Source organism: Scyliorhinus torazame, chromosome 2 (genome assembly GCF_047496885.1).
Source record: "Scyliorhinus torazame isolate Kashiwa2021f chromosome 2, sScyTor2.1, whole genome shotgun sequence".
Lineage (NCBI taxonomy): Eukaryota > Metazoa > Chordata > Chondrichthyes > Carcharhiniformes > Scyliorhinidae > Scyliorhinus > Scyliorhinus torazame.
In genome coordinates, this window is record NC_092708.1 from 146,767,220 (window position 1) to 146,784,990 (window position 17,771).

The window sequence follows — 17,771 nt, forward strand, 5'->3', positions numbered from 1 at the left end:
CCAGGCTATTCCACGTTGTATACTTGTAACAGCTTAGTGGATTGATTGCTGGGAGATCTTGATTTAGCTCCACTCTGCTTGATCAAATGCTCTCTTTTGTGATAATAAAATCACTGAACCTCCTTAAAAGGACATGATTCAGGAGTGTGGTCTCCGCCACATCGGTAAAATTCCACTTTAAGCATTATTGACTGATTGCCGATTCTGTACCTTTTTGATTTGTTGGTGGCTGAAATGGTTTCCCGCTTCAAGGCTACTTCAGCGGTCTTGGCACCACAGCTGGCTGCAGTTTCCGTCCCTAACTGGTGAATGGGGCCATTCTGTGTGCTCTACATCCCTTGTATAGTTTTTCAGCACTTTCCATGGTCGCACTATCTCTATTGCCCATTTAAAATTCATGTCAACTCCTGCAAGCAATCTACATTGAATAATGTCGTTCTTCATGCCTCAGACCAACATATCCTGTAACATCTTATTTAGAGTGGCTCCAAAATCACAGTGATCCTGATAATTGCTTCAGTTTAGCAATGTAAGTTACAATCGATTCGCCTGAGGCTTTCACCTTCAAATTAGATTAGAATATCTGGAATATGACTGATGGTTGAGGTTGCAATTGAGCCTTCATTAAATCCAGAAGCTTACTAACTGATCAGTAGTCGGGCACACTTGGATTCTAAGAAGAGACAGTGTCAGGATAATTTACCATCATTGCCAGGTACAGAGATGCACTTTCACAGACTTCATTAGTAAACACAAAAGGTATTTATAAATAAGAATTGTGCACCACCCTGTAGCTAACTCCTAAAATGTCTCTGCTTCAGAGCCTCTCATATCCAGCCAAGCTCATATCAAAGCTCCAAAACCTAGGACTTGGCTCCTCACTCTGCAACTGGACCCTCAACTATCTGACCATAGACCACAACCAGTAAGGATAAACAACAGCACCTCCTCCACGATAGTCCTCAGTACCGGGGCCCCGCAACGCTGTGTACTTAGCCCCCTACTATACTCCCTATGCACACACGACTGCGTGGCAAAATTAGGTTCCAACTCCATCTATACGTTTACTGATGACACGACCAAAGTGGGTCGGATCTCAAACAACGATGAGTCAGAATACAGGAGGGAGATAAAGAACCTAGTGGAGTGGTGTACCGACAACAATATCTCCCTCAATGTCGGCAAAACTAAAGAGCAGATCATTGACTTCAGGGAGCAAAGTATCGTGTACAACCCTGTCTGCATCAACGGGGCCGAGGTGGAGATTGTTGACAGCTTCAAATTCCTGGATATTCACATCACCAACAATCTGTCCTGGTCCACCCACGTCAACGCTACCACCAAGAAAGCACAACAGCGCCAATACTTCCTCAGGAAACTAAGGAAATTCGGCATATCCTGTCTGGCTACATCACAGCCTAGTATGGCAACTGCTTGGCCCAAGACTGTAAGAAACTACAGAGAGTCATGAACACCGCCCAGCCCATCACACAAACTCGCATCCCATCCATTGACTCTGTGTACACCTCCCGCTGCCTTGGGAAAGTGGGCAGCATAATCAAAGATCCATCCCACCCGGCTTTTTCACTCTTCCAACTTCTTCCATCGGGTAGGAGATTCAAAAGTCTGAGAACATGCACTAACAAGTTTAAAAACAGCTTCTTCCCTGTTGTTATCAGTGTTATGGGCCAGGGTTTAGAGAACCCCAAAGTGTATCATGGAGTTCACCTGACCCACAACTTTTAATAGATTGTGGTTATGGGGAACACACGGGCCTACTCTGCAGGTGTGAGGCAACAGAACCTTACAGTACTTTTAAATTAAAACAATGTTTATTTATGAAACCAGTTAACACTTTATAAACCCACAGTAAACATCTTAACAACTATCAACACCAATAAATCCCCCAAAGAATACAGTACTCTCTAAGTAACTCTTAATCTTTCCTTGCAACATCCATAAGACAAAAAGAACCCTTTGTACAGAAAGACATCAGGTTTAACTTCACTACTGAGAACGGTTACCACGTTGAAATCACCAAATGAGCATTCATAAGCTTGCAGAGATTCATACACATCTTGCTGTGACTGCAGCTTCTCCAAAACTAAAACGAAACTAAACACACCCTGTAGCTGCGAGCCCAGAGCGAAAGTAAAAGCTGACAGCCATTCCAGCTCCACCCACACTCTGACATCACTGCAGCAATAAACACCCATTTCTTAAAGGTACACCCACTACAGTTATTCTATAAAAAACACCCATTTCTTAAAGGTACCCTCACATGACTTCAGACTCCTAAATGACCCTCTTATGGACTGACCTGATCCCTTCACACATCTAATCTACCGAGTAGTACTACACTCCTATATGCTTCACCTGATGCCCGTGTCTATGTATTTACATTGTGTATTTTATGTTTGCCCTGATATGTATTTTTTTTCATGTATGGAATGATCTGTCTGAGCTGCATGCAGAACAATACTTTTCACTGTACCTCGGTGTACGTGACAATAAACAAATCCAATCCAATCTCTCACTATGGGGTGATTCCACACTTTGCCGATTGGTCATGCAGTCCATGTGACTCTAACTCGGCTGTGCTGCCCTTAAAAGAGACAGTCACCACACCCAACAGCCAAACACACCTTATTTATTCACAAGTTTAATATGAATGAAAACAGAAAAATGGAGTCTCTCCAATTCCTACAAAGTCTACTCCATAATCATCACACCCTTTTGAGGATTGAAGCATTTGTTAATCGCAGCCTTTGAGTATTATGTGAGTGTCCAATAGACAAATGACTGTTTCCTGTGTAGGACCTCAGAAAATTTAAATGGATGGAGTCATTAACAGTTACTTGCCTGAGAGGGATGAGCTGTAAGTTGCATCTCCCAACTTAAGGACGGACCGCCAGGTCTGCTGCTGCAAACTAACATGTCGAGCATTTGCAGACTTTTTAATTTTATTTATTCACAGTGTGTAACTGTTGCTGACAAGGACGTTTATTGTCCATTCTTATTTGCTCTTGGGAAGGTGGTGGTGAATTTCCCTCTTGAAATGCTGCAGCCTATGTGGTGAAGATACTTTGACAGTGCTGTTTGGGAAGGTGTTCCAGGATTTTGACCCAGGGACAATGAAAGAAAAGCAATCTCTGTCATAACAGTGTGTGACTTGGAGGAGAACTTGGAGGTTTTGTTACGAATCAACGGGCGCTTCCTGTTGATTCCCTTTCTCCCCTTTCTTTATTTCTGTTGTTATCATTTTAATCCATGAATGCTGAATGGACATATATACCGTTAAGTCGAGCAAGGGAGTGAGGATTTCAAAAGTTACAAAAGAGATCACTGTGCTGGCTTTACCAGCTCAAACTTTTCAACACCTGAGAGATTGGCGGGACTCTGTTCCATTGGTTGGCTGATGGCCAGTGAATTGGCCTAAAAGGCTGTATTCTGCCCTGTAATGGGTGGTGATTGGATCCTGCCTGAGTGGGATGATTTTTAGAGAGCCAGGGGAAGTTCATGGAACCAACAACGTCCTATCCTCTGATTCTGATAATGATGTGAAAAGTAGTTTCTGGCCACCACCACTTAAAGGAACAATGTCTCTTCAATTCAACACATCCACCATGGACACTCCTAGCTACAGGTTTCACCTTGGTATATTTGAAAGTAAATAACAAAAGTTGATATTGGAAAGCACAAATTGTATAAGTTTGTGTTACTAAATGGAGATAAATGCTGTGATTACGAAGACTCTGATAAGAGTAAAAACTGTAAAACAAAGAATGGTGCATATGACGCCAACCAGCTCTAGAAGATTGAACCCTCAGCATTACGTGTTACTGAAAGTAACCATAGAAAGGAAAAGAAAGAATGTAAAGCTGGAGGGTTGAAAAGTGTTTATTGATTAAAAGTAAACCAGATATTTCCCTCAGCATTGACATTGCTGCTTGTAGTTTCGCTGCAGGAGGTCCTCGAAATTTGGATAAACATTTATTGGACAATCAGAAAAGACTGGCTGCATTACATGAGAGACAGAAAGAGACAAATTTGGACAGTCAGAAACCTGACAATGGGAAGCATGATGTCTTTCATTTTGATCAAGAGAGTGAAAACAAGGCACTGTTTGAAAAATATTCGATGGAATTCTAAAACCAAAGATGCAAACCTATAGAGCAGCAGACGAACAGAGAGAATATCTGATGAAGATACTGAAAAGTATAGTCAAATTTGTAGAGACTCACCAGGGTCAACACCGTAACCAATGTTGTTAAATGTGTATTTCTTTCGTTGGCTCTGAATATGGCGGACAATATGGTCGCCTTCGTTAATTCTAATTACATTTGCTCTAGAGTCGCCAGGTATCTTTCGATACCGCCACAAGGTTCAAACCGAATACTGATCAAAGACTTGATACACCAGTTAGTTAGTTCAAAGTCAAATGCTTATTTATTTACACACACAATTAAATATACTCATGCACAAATACTACAGACTAAACTTTCACTTCTGGGACCTGTTTCGTCATTGACAAAGGATTCACTCCAAAGGGGCCATCCTTTCCCTTTGAGATATTTTCTGATCTCTTCTTCCCATACGGGACACTGTCCTACTCTACTGGTCGCTGCGACCTCGAATTCTTGGGGGTTCATAAGGCGTTCCATTGCCTTCATTGCCATTTTCTCTCTATCTCTGGGTTCTCTACTGAATTTGGCACAGTGGGTGATAAAGTGGTGATGTAAACACGGGTACGGCTTACGCTAATTTCCGGCCTACAAAACTCCCGACAGTTTTACGCAACAAAATCTCTCAGGTTTACCTTATATCCCTGTTAGTACGCATGCATTAACACACTTCCGAATCTCAGAGGTTTGACCAGTATCGTTCTCACACTTGTGGTTTTTCTGTTTCCAATTGGATTCCAATTCTAGGTCGAGTCCCGTCAGAGGTCGCCAGTAAATGTTGCTAAATGTATATTTCTTTTGTTGGCTCTGAATATGGCGGTCAATATGATCTCCTTCCTTAATTCTAATTACGTTTGCTCTAGAGTTCCCAGGTATCTTTCAATACCGCCACAAGGTTCAAACCGAATACTGATCAAAGACTCGATACAAGAGTTAGTTAGTTCAAAGACAAATGCTTATTTATTTACACACACAGTTAAATATACTCCTGCACAAATACTACAGACTAAACTATCACTACTGCTAAAGCCTACACTTAGCTTCGGGCGCCCATTCAGTCAGAGGAGCAATGGCCGTTGTTCGGTTCTGAGGCTGCTGGGGTGGAACTGGTACGGGACAACAGCTAAGGTCGTCTGTCTGATAGCGTGCGTTGACCTTGGACTTACTCGTTTCTGGTGCAGCTGTTGGACAGGTCTCTCCTCGGTGAGAGCCGGATCCAAGAGAACGATTCTCTCTTGGGGGCTCCTTCTTATACCCAAAGGGGCTTCGCGCTCTTTTGGGCGGGCCTTGAACTTGGCCCCAATCAATTGGCCCGTTTCTTGATCGTTCCGGTCGATTTCATCCAATAATGGGGTGGGTGCCCTGATGGCTGGGTGTGCCCTAGGTGGCCGTTGGCCTGCTTTGTTCGGGTCTCCTCTGGCGCCGGAGTGTCTGCCTTAGTATCAGTTACTCAAATGTTCCTCTTTTGTTTCCGGAGATGGGCCATTAGTATGCTAATGGGTCTACAGTTTTGGTCTTGTCTGGGAGCTGCGGCTCCAATATGCAGACAAACCCTGAACCTGCTTGTTTTCTCAGTATTGTCCAATCTTTGCAAAGTGTCCATTTTGAAATCGGGAAGTGGCCATCCCAGATGGCTACACCAATCATGATGTGGGCGCAGGAATCTTGGAATCAAATATACATTTCAACTAAAGCCATGGAGACTGGCTCAGTTAAAGACTGAATTACAATGCATGTTGGATATGTTGCGGAAACGAGCAAAAATGCTGCGGTCCACAGAATGCCAAGTAGAGTTTGACAGATTGAGTGGGCGAACTGGTGCTGTACTCCCCGGACCTTTTCCAGACCACTTAAAATGACTACAGATGGCAGTGACCTGGGGGGTAGGGGCAGTGACACTACAAGACACTGATGCAGGAATAGAGAGGTCAGTGGGATATTTTTCAAAAAAACAATTCCGTGCCAAAGAAAGTATTGTACCGTTGAAAAGGAAGCCTTAATGTTGCTCGTAGCCTTTCAGTATTTTGAAGTATATGTCCAGCATGACAATAAATAAAGCTTAGTTTAAACCATAATCCACTTGCGATGGAAAAGTTTAAAACCCAGAACGCAAAATTATTCCATTGGCGTTTATTCAATGTTAAAATTGTACACATCACATTATATAATGGGGATGGATGAATGGACATATATTTGAGATTTATGTCTTGCATACCTCAATGGGATCCGTGCCCTGATCTTTCATGCCTTCAGCGAGGGAGATATATAAGGGTCCTTCCTGTTCATTCCCTTTTTTCGCCATTCCTTATTTTTACTGAATTATTTTGATCTATGGATGCTTAATGGACATATATCTTTAAGTTAAGTAGGCGAGTGAGGAATTCAAAAGTCACAAAAGTGAACACAGTGCTAGCTTTGCACAGCAGAACTCAGACTTTTTGATACCCGAGAGATCAGTGGGGCTCGGTTCGATTGGTTGGCTGGTGGCCAACGAATTGGCCAAAAGGCAGTGTTTTGCCCGGTAACTATAAGACCATAAGACATAGGAGCAGAATTAGGCCACCCGGCCCATCGAGCCTGCTCTGCCTTTCAATTAAGGCTGATATTTTTCTCATTCCCATTCTCCTGCCTTCTCCCCATATCCCCTGATCCCCTTATTGATCAAAAACCCATCTATCTCTGTTTTAAAGACACTCAGTGATTTGGCCTCCACAGCCTTCTGCGGCAAAGAGTTCCACAGATTCACCACCCTCTAGCTGAAGAAATTTGTCCTCATCTCTGTTTTAAAAGATCGTCCCTTTAGTCTAAGATTATGTCCTCTGCTTCTAGTTTTTCCTGCAAGTGGAAACATTCTCTCCACGTCCACTCTATCCAGGCCACGCAGCATCCTGTAAGTTTCAGTAAGATCCCCCCCTCATCCTTCTAAACTCCAATGAGTACAGACCCAGAGTCCTCAACCGTTCCTCATACGACAAGCTCTTCATTCCAGGGATCATTCTTGTGAACCTCCTCTGGACCCTTTCCAAGGCCAGCATATCCTTCCTTAGATACGGGGTCCCAAACTGCGCACAATACTCCAAATGGGATCTAACCAGAGCTTTATATAGCCTCAGAAGTACATCCTTGGTCCTGTATTCTAGCCCTCTCAACATGAATGCTAACATTGCATTTGCCTTCCTAACTGCCAACTGAACCTGCACGTTAACCTTAAGAGGATCATGAACAAGTACTCCCAAATCCCTTTGTGCTCCTGATTTCCTAAGCATCTTTCCATTTAGAAAATAGGCTATGCCTCCATTTCTCCTTTCAAAGTGCATAACCTCACACTTTTCCACATTGTATTCCATCTGCCACTTCTTTGCCCATTTTTCTAGCCTGTCCAAGTCCTTCTGCAGCCTGCCTGCTTCCTCAATACGACCTGCCCCTCTACAGATCTTTGTATCATCTGCAAACTTAGCAACCGTGCCTTCAGTTCCTTCCTCCAGATCATTAATGTATATTGTGAAAAGCTGTGGTCCCAGCACCAACCCCTGAGGTACACCACTAGTCACCGGCTGCCACCCTGAAAAAGACCCCTTTATCCCCACTCCCAGACTCCTTGATGCCACACTCAGTCAAGTGATGTTTTGACATCAATTACAGTTATTCTCGCCTCATATCTGGAGCTCTTGTTTAGATTGAGTCTGTAATGACATCAGGAGCCAAGTGATCCTGATCATCAGTGAGCAAGATATTTTTGTGTAAATGCTACTTGTCAGTACTGTCAATGACATCTTCCACCAGTTTGCTGGTTTTTGAGATTCGGCTGATGGAAATGTAATTGGCTAGATTGGAATAGTTCTGCTTTTCGAGGACAGGACATAATGGAGCAATTCTCCATTTTGTCAAGTAGATGACAGTGCTGTCACTGAAATAGCTTAGCTATAGATACCTGGCTGGTTCTGGAGCACAAGTTCTTCACACACAGCCACAATATTTTATGGCTGAGTAACATTTGCAATATCTAGTGTGCTTTGCTATTATTTGATATCACGTGAAGTGAATTCGCTTAGTTGAAGACTGACGTCTGTGGTCCTGGGGACAGCCGGCAAATGGATCATATGCTTGACACTGCTAGTTGAAGACAGATGCAAACACTTGAGCCTTGTGTTTTGCACTTGCTGGGTTCTGAAATCATGGAGGATGGAAATTATTGTGGAACAACCTACCGCCGTTAGTTCGATCATGACTGAAAATGGCAGGGCTGCAGAATTTGATTTGACCAATTGGTTGTGGAACTGTTTACCCTTTCTGTCGCATGCTTCTTCTACTCTTCAGTGCACATCTAGTCTTGTGATGTAGCTTCAGCAGGTTGGCACCTCATTTTTAATTATGCCTGGTGCTGTTACACCTCCTACACTCTTTCTTTGAACCAAACTTGCTTTGCCTGGTTTCTGACCTCATATTATTGCCATCACAAAGACTACCTATCTGTAATATTGCCTAACATTGCCCCTGCCTCAGCTCATCAACTGCTGAAACCCAATTCTTCATGTCTTAGTTACCTTGGTTACCTCTAGACTTGACCATTTTCAATGCATTTCTGGCTCGTCTCCCACATTCTACCTTCCATAAACTTGAGGTAATTCACACCTCGTACAAATTCCCTTTCCCTAACCACCCCTGTCTTCACTGACCTTCACCAGCTCCTGATTAAGCAACATCTTGATTTTAAAATTCCCATACTTGTTTTCAAATCCCGCCATGGTCTCACGTCTCCCTATCTGTTTAATCGCCTCCATCCCCACAACCCAGAAGCTCTTTTAATTCGGGCCTCTTGAGCATCCCTGATTTGAACCTGTGCTATTTTTTCAAAGGATAGGCTTGAAAACTACAATGGCACAAACAAACAAAAGCTTTATTGTAAAGATATTTATTTAATAGGCTGTTAGAATAGGCTGACTGTTAGCCCACCCAAACTGCCGATGAAGTCATCAATACATCAAATGATCGGACTCTTAAAGTGACCTGGGGCGAGATTCTCCGACCCCCCCGCCGGGTCGGAGAATCGACGGGGGCTGGCGTAAATCCCGCCCACGCCGGTTGCCGAAGTCTCCGGCACCGGAGATTCGGCAGGGGCGGGAATCGCGCCGCGCCGGTTGGCGGGCCCCCCGCGCGATTCTCTGGCCCGTATGGGCCGAAGTCCCGCCACTAAAATGCCTGTCCTGCCGGCGTAAATTAAACCACCTACCTTACCTGCGGGACAAGGCGGCGCGGGCGGGCTCCGGGGTCCTGGGGGGGGGGGGGGGGGGGGGGCGCGGGGCGATCTGGCCACGGGGGGTGCCCCCATGGTGGCCTGGCCCGCGTTCGGGGCCCACCGATCCGCGAGCGGCCCTGTGCCGTGGGGGCACTCTTTCCCTTCCGCCTCTTCCACGGTCTCCACCATGGCGGAGGCAGAAGAGACTCCCTCCACTGCGCATGCGTGGGAAGCTGTCAGCGGCCGCTGACGCTCCCGCGCATGCGCTGCCCGGAGATGCCATTTCCGCGCCAGCTGGCGGGGCACCAAAGGCCTTTTCCGCCAGCTGGCAGGGCGGAAATTCGTCCGGCGCCGACCTCGCCCCTCAAGGTTGGGGCTCGGCCCCCAAAGATGCAGAGCATTCCGCACCTTTGGGGCGGCGCGATGCCCGTCTGATTTGCGCCGTTTTGGGGGCCAGTCGGCGGACATCGCGCCGTTTCCGGAGAATTTCGCCCCTAGTTCCAACTTTCCTCCCTATTTGCATTAGAGGCTCCTGCAATGAAACACAGCATAATGTTCACAGTCAAAATTTACAATATGAACAATTTATAAATGCAACAGTCAATAAATTAGACATTTTGGAGGATGTTGATTTCTAAGTGGTTGTTGGCGAACCTCAGGCATCTGTATTTTCATGTTGACTGCAACCTCTGGTGTTTTTGGTTTAGTTTAGATGTCGTTCGTAGTTATCTCAGCTGGAGTCAATGTCATGTTTGCAGATTGATTCAGTGTTGAAGTGTCCTCAACTGGGCTACTTTCTTGCGCAGTTGTTTTGGTAGTGTCAGGTTCTCAGGAACGTCTAGGCCTTCACTTGGCACAATTTGTCGCTGACTCTCGGGTCTCTGGTAAAGTACTTCCAGTTGCTGAAAGTTGATCAGTGTAGGAGACTGGTCTGTGCTAAACAATGGCAGGTATCCACTTCTCACTGGTGGTATAATTCCTTGCCAATACTTCCTGATCTTTCTGAAAACAGCATTTAGCCCTGTTCTCACGTTGCAAAACCTGACTTTGCTGTTTCCTCTCAACAATTTAACTCGTCTTAGGCAGCTTCAGTAGATCAAAAGCTGTGCATAACTGACATTTTATTTTGCCATGAATAATGTTGGAGAACTTGGGTTGTCGAATCCGGCATGTCATCAGGAATTCACTTAGTCATTTAGACATTGATCTTTGCTCATTATTTCCTTCAATGAATGCTTCATTATTTGAATAAAACTTTCAGCCAGCCCATTTGAGGCAGGATGTTAAGGAGTGGATCGGATGTGTTGGATTCCATTCCCCTTTAGATAATTGGTCAGTTTTTGCAAAATAAACTGTGGCCCATTGTCGCTAAAAAGTGGTTCAATGTAATCAAATCTTGCAAAAATCTCATCCAGTCTTTCTTTTGTTCTCTCCGAGGACATAGTCTTCATAATGCCGACTTCAGGCCATTCGAGTGCACACCAACCAAAATGAAAATGTTGCTCCTTCGAATGGTCTACATAATCTATATGAACTCTTTACCCTTCTGGCCATTCTCATGGGCGATCCATGGCAATAGTGGCGGCAGGTTTCACAACTTTACACAAGCCATACACGTGCCCACCTTCTCGATTTCACTATTGAGCCCTAATTATCAAAAATAGCCACTGGCTATTTTCAGCATTCTTACTATCCCACAATATCCTTCATGAATTTGGTTTAGGACACGCTCCCTTAACAATGGAGGAGACAACCAGCCTGTACGGATGGCTCAAACCTTCAGGTAATATATGGCTTCAACTTGGTTTGGTCTCCGCGGTCTTGCCACAGTTCGCCAAGTCCATATCTTCTGACAGTAGTGTATTATTTCTGGTATTGGTTACAGTAGTGTTATTGACTTATTTGAAATAGAAAACACTGGTCTTTTCATTATTATTGATTATCATGGCGTATCCCAGTCCTTCAAGTATATTGAGTCTCCTCCAATGCAAGTTCAGACAGTTATAGTTCTACAGTCTGTTTTGTACACACGGGCATGTGTACATTGTAACATTTTTGAGACCATGGTTGTACAGTTTCAAGAATAAAGTTATTTTGCAGATTCAGGAATTGGAAACCGAGAATATTGAATTGAAAAAGAAAGTTCAGGAGATGGAAATTAATGTCAAGGTAACTCAAGGTTCATCATCACCAGTAAGTACAAAGAAATGTGGTTACTTATCCCTTTTCTTTTTCATTGAAGTATTTAATAAATGATAGTATAAAAAGTCTTGCAACATAAAGATGTTCATTCTAATAGAGAATGCTTTCTTGCAGTGGACTTACACAAACCTTTTGGCCCTTTCAGAATCTTTTGCAAAACCTGTAATCAATGTTTTTTTTTAACGATGCAACACTCTGTTCCTACAGTTATTGTTGAACTGTAGGTTACTAAAATAATGAATTGGTTTATATTTACCATTTTGCTGTGGTGCTATTTTGATGCAGTTTATCAAGGAAGAGCTTTAAAAAAAATGTCTTGTTCATAGTTAACCTTACACTACAGGGCCTAAAATATTGGTTTACTGGTTGCAGGTCTTTTGTAAAATATTTGACCTGATCTGGCAGTTCATTTGAATGTTTTCACCATCTTTTTAAATAATGCGAACTCCTTTTAAAGTGATGAGTCAATTTCAGAGCCAATTACAAGTGTTAGCTCAAGAGTAATGATTCGATAAACCTAATACCTTGTGTGAGACAAGATATTTCATGAAAACGCTTTAAAATTTCAATCCTGCTTTTGAGCATGTTTTGTTATTTTTAAAAAAATGTTTGCTCTGAACTGATTTGTACCATTCAACAGATTGTCCTCTGCTATTTTCACCACCTCTTGTGTGATGCCATATAGACCTCTACACAGCTAGTATTGCCCATGTCTTGGAAAGTAGTTTGCAAAGACTTCAATGAAGCCAATAGCCTTTGCATTTCCTTTGTTTTTATTTTCTCAATTTGATGGCATGGATTTGAGAGCATGTTGGTGCATCATCTTGGGTGCTTAGAGCTTTTCATTTGGATGGGTGTGCTAATCAAAATACTAAATGAATATTTAGACTTAAATCGAATTGCATCTTTCGAGTAATGTATGTATCGAAGGAATCTTTCCATGCTGGTGTATCTCTGCAGATTGAAATTAAGAAAACATAGCACTTATTAGGCTACCTTGGGTTCCTTTTTGAACTCTGTATCTGAACCCTCAAGTATCTCTGCCTTCTGCTCCACTTAAAGTTTGACCATTTCCTCTTATATTTATTTCCTCTCATTTTTCTCCCAAAATATGTCTACTTGGATCTCCCTGCACTTCAGTTTCATTTGCACCATCTATTTGCTTACTGTATGACCTTTTTACCCTCCTGTTGTTTACCATCCTCTTAACAGTTATATTCTTGGCCACCATTTTGTGTCATCTGATATTGTATCCTCAGTTCTTGAGTCCAACTCATTTATTTACACACACATGCATACAGTATTCTCATGGGTGTCCACTTGTTTTCAATGTTGTCCTTTATAAATTCTCATTTCCACAATTATAATGGCACTGCAAGCCTCCAGCGGCTGGAGAGTGAAATTACATCCTGATGAGTTTGCATTGGCATTCTCTATTTTCAATGAGAATGCAAGAATTCATCATACGAAAGCAAAATATTGCAAATGCTGGAAATATGAAATACAAACCTCAATCTCAAAAAATTGTGAGTGTGTTGATTGTTAAGTATCCACCACTAAAACATCCACTTTTAAAATTGGCAATCGTTTCTGTTGATCAAAAAGTTATAACCATTATCCATTAGCATTGAAGTCACTTTTAAGGTTGTTGGTCAAAGCATTTTAAGTTTGTCGTCAGTTTAATAAATTCCAGTTAATAATTGTTTTCAGCTGCAGCAAATGCAAAATATGCAACATGCCTGGAATTAGTAGTGGAAGCTCTACCTTCTGTTGAAAGTAATGTGATTTGGCTGTGATTTTTTTTCTGAGATATGTACATTGTATTATATGTTTAGTTCCTGATGAACTTGCATCAGAGATAGTCAGGAAACTCTCCGGCCAGATCAAAGGCAATTTTGAAAATATCTGTAATAAAGGGAAGAGGCACAAAAAGTATTGTGAGGGGGATAAAGCGAAGTTCAACCTGAAATTTCTGAGAGGGAATAGCAAAAAAGAGCTTGGATTTGCATAATGCCTTTCACAATTTCAGCAGGTTGCAAAGTGCCTTATAGCGAATTAAATAAAGTGTAACCATTGTTGGTATATATGTAACTCAGCAGTCAATTTACACACAGCAAAGCCCCACAGGTAACTGTGCATTTGATGAACCGATACATGTGTTCTGGTCAAATTGAGGAATAAATGTTGTCAGACACCCTGTACATTTTCAAAAGGTACCATGGGATCTTTTATATCCACCTCAAGAGGGCAGGCAAGGCCTCAGCTTAATATCCAAAAGATGGCACAACTGATGGTGCAAATGTCCTCAGTACTGCGCTGAAGTGTCAAACTAGATTATATGATTATATATCTGGAGTGGGGATTGAATCCTCAACCTGCTGAATCAGAGACGAGAGTGCTACATCTGTACCAGGGCTCACACCTGAAAGGAGAGTGAGTGAAAATGTATTGAACAGAATTCCTATATGAGTCAGGGGATTTTGCTGAATAGTTGACTTGCTACTGTTGATATTATCTCGATGTTGGATGCGTTTTAACGGAGGTGAAACAGAGTCCTGTCTTGAAGGCGTTTAGCTGGGTGTCCCTCGGTGCTCGCTATCTAACGGGACTCTTGTTTCTTTTTGGGGCCTCAGCAGGGAACGCTCCATCGAGGCCACACTTAGTCCTATTTCCTGCACTGAGCAGCTCCACTCGCCAGTGTAGGAAGAGATCAATCTCAAGACCCTCCCCCCTTCTACTAACACCTCAGCTCAGCTATAAGGGGTCATTAACCCCCAACCTAATAAGGGCAGGGCACCCTGGGGCCAGTTCCCCTGGGAAACCAGTCAAGTACCAGGACACCTGGTCCCCATTTGAGGAGACCAGTAGTAACCGACGCCCACTCGGGGTCTCTGAGGCATAGGGGTTAGATTCTGGCGAGTGTACAACAAAGTGATGCTTACTGCAGTACTTTAATATGCAGATTAGCTGGATCTGGGCCCCACCCATGGTGGGCAGGATCCAGATCCCGTTAGATCTCGCGAGGCGTGGCGACCTGCGTAAATCCCGCAAGAGGCCTCTCGCAAGATTTACCGGCCTCATCGCACCCCGGTTCTGGCATGGCCTTCAGATTTCACCTGTTATTTTTAAGTGCATGTGGAACTGGCTGGCTGAGGAAAGAGAGGGGATCATTTTCACCTTCTGCATTTGGGTGGCAAAACTATGGGAAGATTACTCACCCATGATAGAAACAACCTGATTTTTACTTGCATTGATAGAAATTGTCCAAATCATCCGCTTATTGTTCAAATAGTGATGGCAAAAATTACTCTGGTAAGGGCAGCACAGTGGTGCAGTGGTTACCACTGCTGCCTCATGGCGCAGAGGACCCAGATTCGATCCCATCCCCGGGTCACTGTCCGTGTGGAGTTTGCACATTCACCCCATCTCTGTGTGGGTCTCACCTCCACAACCCAAAGATTTGCAGGGTATGTGAATTGTCCACGCTAACTTGCTCGGTATGTCTGCTCAAAGAAATCAGGGGCGGGGTTCTCCGCAATTGGCGCGGTGTCCGCCGACCGGCGCCCAAAACGGCGCGAATTAGTCCGGCATCACGCCGCCCCATCTGCATCTTACCTTGAGGGGCTAGGAGTGATTTCCGCCCCGCCGGCTGGCGGGAAAGGCCTTTGGCGCCCCGCCAGCTGGAGCGGAAATGACTTTGCCGTGCAACGCATGCGCGGGAGCGTCAGCGGCTGCTCACGGCATCCCCGCGCATGCGCAGTGGAGGGGGTCTCTTCCGCCTCCGCCATAGTGACGACCATGGCGAAGGCGGAAGGAAAAGGGTGCCCCCAAGGCACAGGCCCGCCCGCGGATCGGTGGGCCCCGATCGCGGACCAGGCCACCGTGGAGGCACCCCCCGGGGCCAGATCGCCCTGCGCCCCCCCAGGACCCCGGAGCCCGCCCGCGCCGCCTTGTTCCGCCTTTCGAAAGGTGGTTCAATCCACGCCGGCTGGCGTGGGTTGACAGCGGCAGGACTTTGGCCCATCGTGGACCGGAGAATCGCCGGGGGTGGTCCCGCCGACCGCCGTGATTTCCGCCGACCGGCGCGGCGTGATTCCCACCCCCGCCGAATCTCAGGGTGCGGGATTCACGCCGGCCCCCCGGCGATTCTCCGACCCGGTGGGGGGTCGGAGAATCGCGCCCCGGGTGTGGGGTGGGGGGACAGAATGACTAAGTGACATGATTAGTTTTGAAGATGTATTCTTGTTACCACTTGGGAGCTAGAAAAGATTGGATTGATTTGATTAATTTCTCTTATAAGGGCTGATGCTTTGTGATTTACAATTAGATGAATAAATAATCTGAATTTGCCACCACCCAGATAGTGAGAAAGTGGGAGCAGTGCAGCCAATGGATAGTTAAACATTTATTTATTCACTTGTTTTTGGTGGGAATTTCAACACAACGTATTCGTTCCTTTCGTAACATGGAGCAGAAAATTGGTAAAAGCTATCAATACCGCGCTGAAGCTGGGTACTGCTGATTTTAAGACGACTGCAATACTTTTCCCCTGATTGACATCAGAAAATATATTTTGGAACCAACGCAGAAAACAGTCACCCCAATTTCACAATGTTTCAAGGATTACCCAAGTTTTTTTTAACCGACTACAGGATTTAACAATGCAAGAAATAAATAGAAAGAACATCATATTTGCAAAAATTGTGAGCTTTGATCAATATGATCCAGAAGATTTATAATTTGCATAACAATTGTTTTAAAGTACAGTGTTGCATCTTTTAAGTGTATTCCTGTTTAAAATTCCTGTATACTTAGTCCACACATGCAATTTTGCAATAATCAAATATTTGGAGCAGTAATCTTAGGCTTTTATTCAGTAAATTCAACATCGTTGTTCACTTTATTGATGACACAGCTGTAATAATTCTTTTATTCAACTGTTTCAGCAAAGGAAACAGTGGCGTGTCTAAGTAATAGTGGAATTTACTTATCCCACAAATTTCTGCGACTTGAGTGCCCTAAGTCGGCCTGTGCACAGATACATTATAATAACAGATTTCTGAGAAATTCTTGATCAAGCTTAATTGGAGAAACAGTTCAAATATTTTTTCACACCGTGGGGGCATTTCAAAAGTGAAACACACATTCCAGCATATGGCATTTGCTATTTGTAAAACAATCAATGAACAGGGAATTATAAATTTTTGCACTCAAGATAAACTTGACTATTATTTCAATCCGGAAAATAGTTGTTGCCAAATAGATGGTTATAGTTGTGCTTGTTTGTGCTCTCAAGGTCTTGATCCTACCTTCTTGTCCCTTCGAACGTCACAAGCTCCAATTTCTACAGCACTGTAAATCATGAGACTGATCAGCCAGGAGCCAGGACCAGTTGTACATTTATACCCGGCTCGCGCTGCACCCATCGGTGCAAACAGAGTTTCTCAGGACGCTGATCAATGCACCACTGTGACCAGGATTAGGTGCCAATTTGTGCCTGAGAATTATGTGCAGCCTGATCAAATTTCAATGCCCCTTGTCTTCAGCGCTGTTGAATATAACACTTCATTTTAAAGCATCTCTCGAGTGTAATTTTGAATAAGCAGTTTTCCTATATTGGGGAGTGCTTGAGTGATTGCTTGAAGGCAGAAATGACCCTTAAGGCACATATTTGTGCATTAAATGCTCGTGATTTCCAGTGTGCTATAGTGCACAATTAATTCTTGTCTTTCATGGGCAAAGTAGGTTTATTAACGGCACTTCGTTAAGTTGTAATTTACTATTATAGCTCCTTTCTAACAAATACTTAAGCAGTATTTATGTGGCGCAGAGCAGCAGACAGCAGTTAATGCAAATGGACAATGCATATGGAAGGACAAATGTTCGATTGAGACTCCGTCCCTCTGACTTCATTAGACCTGTGCCATGGTTGATGCAGGTTGCAGGAAATGTGCCCTTTGCAGTTGCAGAATCACCAAACTCAACCTTTCTATAATAATGCCTCCTTTGTTGTCCTGCTTATGCCTGACAGGGTGCAGTGCTATCTAAATTCTCCCTGTTGTATCTGTTGAATTTTCAGGAAAGTTTTCTCTTGACCAAACATACTATATTCAATGTTTTCTATTTAAAAATAACTTGCATTTGGACTT

General features: G+C 43.8%; 1 protein-coding gene across 6 annotated transcripts in view; it reads left to right on the forward strand.

Annotated features, from left to right (window-relative positions):
• gulp1b (GULP PTB domain containing engulfment adaptor 1b) overlaps window positions 1-17,771 on the forward strand; it is a 645,746-nt gene that overhangs the window by 564,935 nt on the left and 63,040 nt on the right. For all 6 annotated transcript variants that reach the window (XM_072477928.1, XM_072477980.1, XM_072477970.1 and 3 more), the window contains one exon: window positions 11,521-11,613. In XM_072477928.1, coding sequence (XP_072334029.1) covers window positions 11,521-11,613 — 93 coding nt within the window. The remainder of the gene's footprint in view (window positions 1-11,520; window positions 11,614-17,771) is intronic.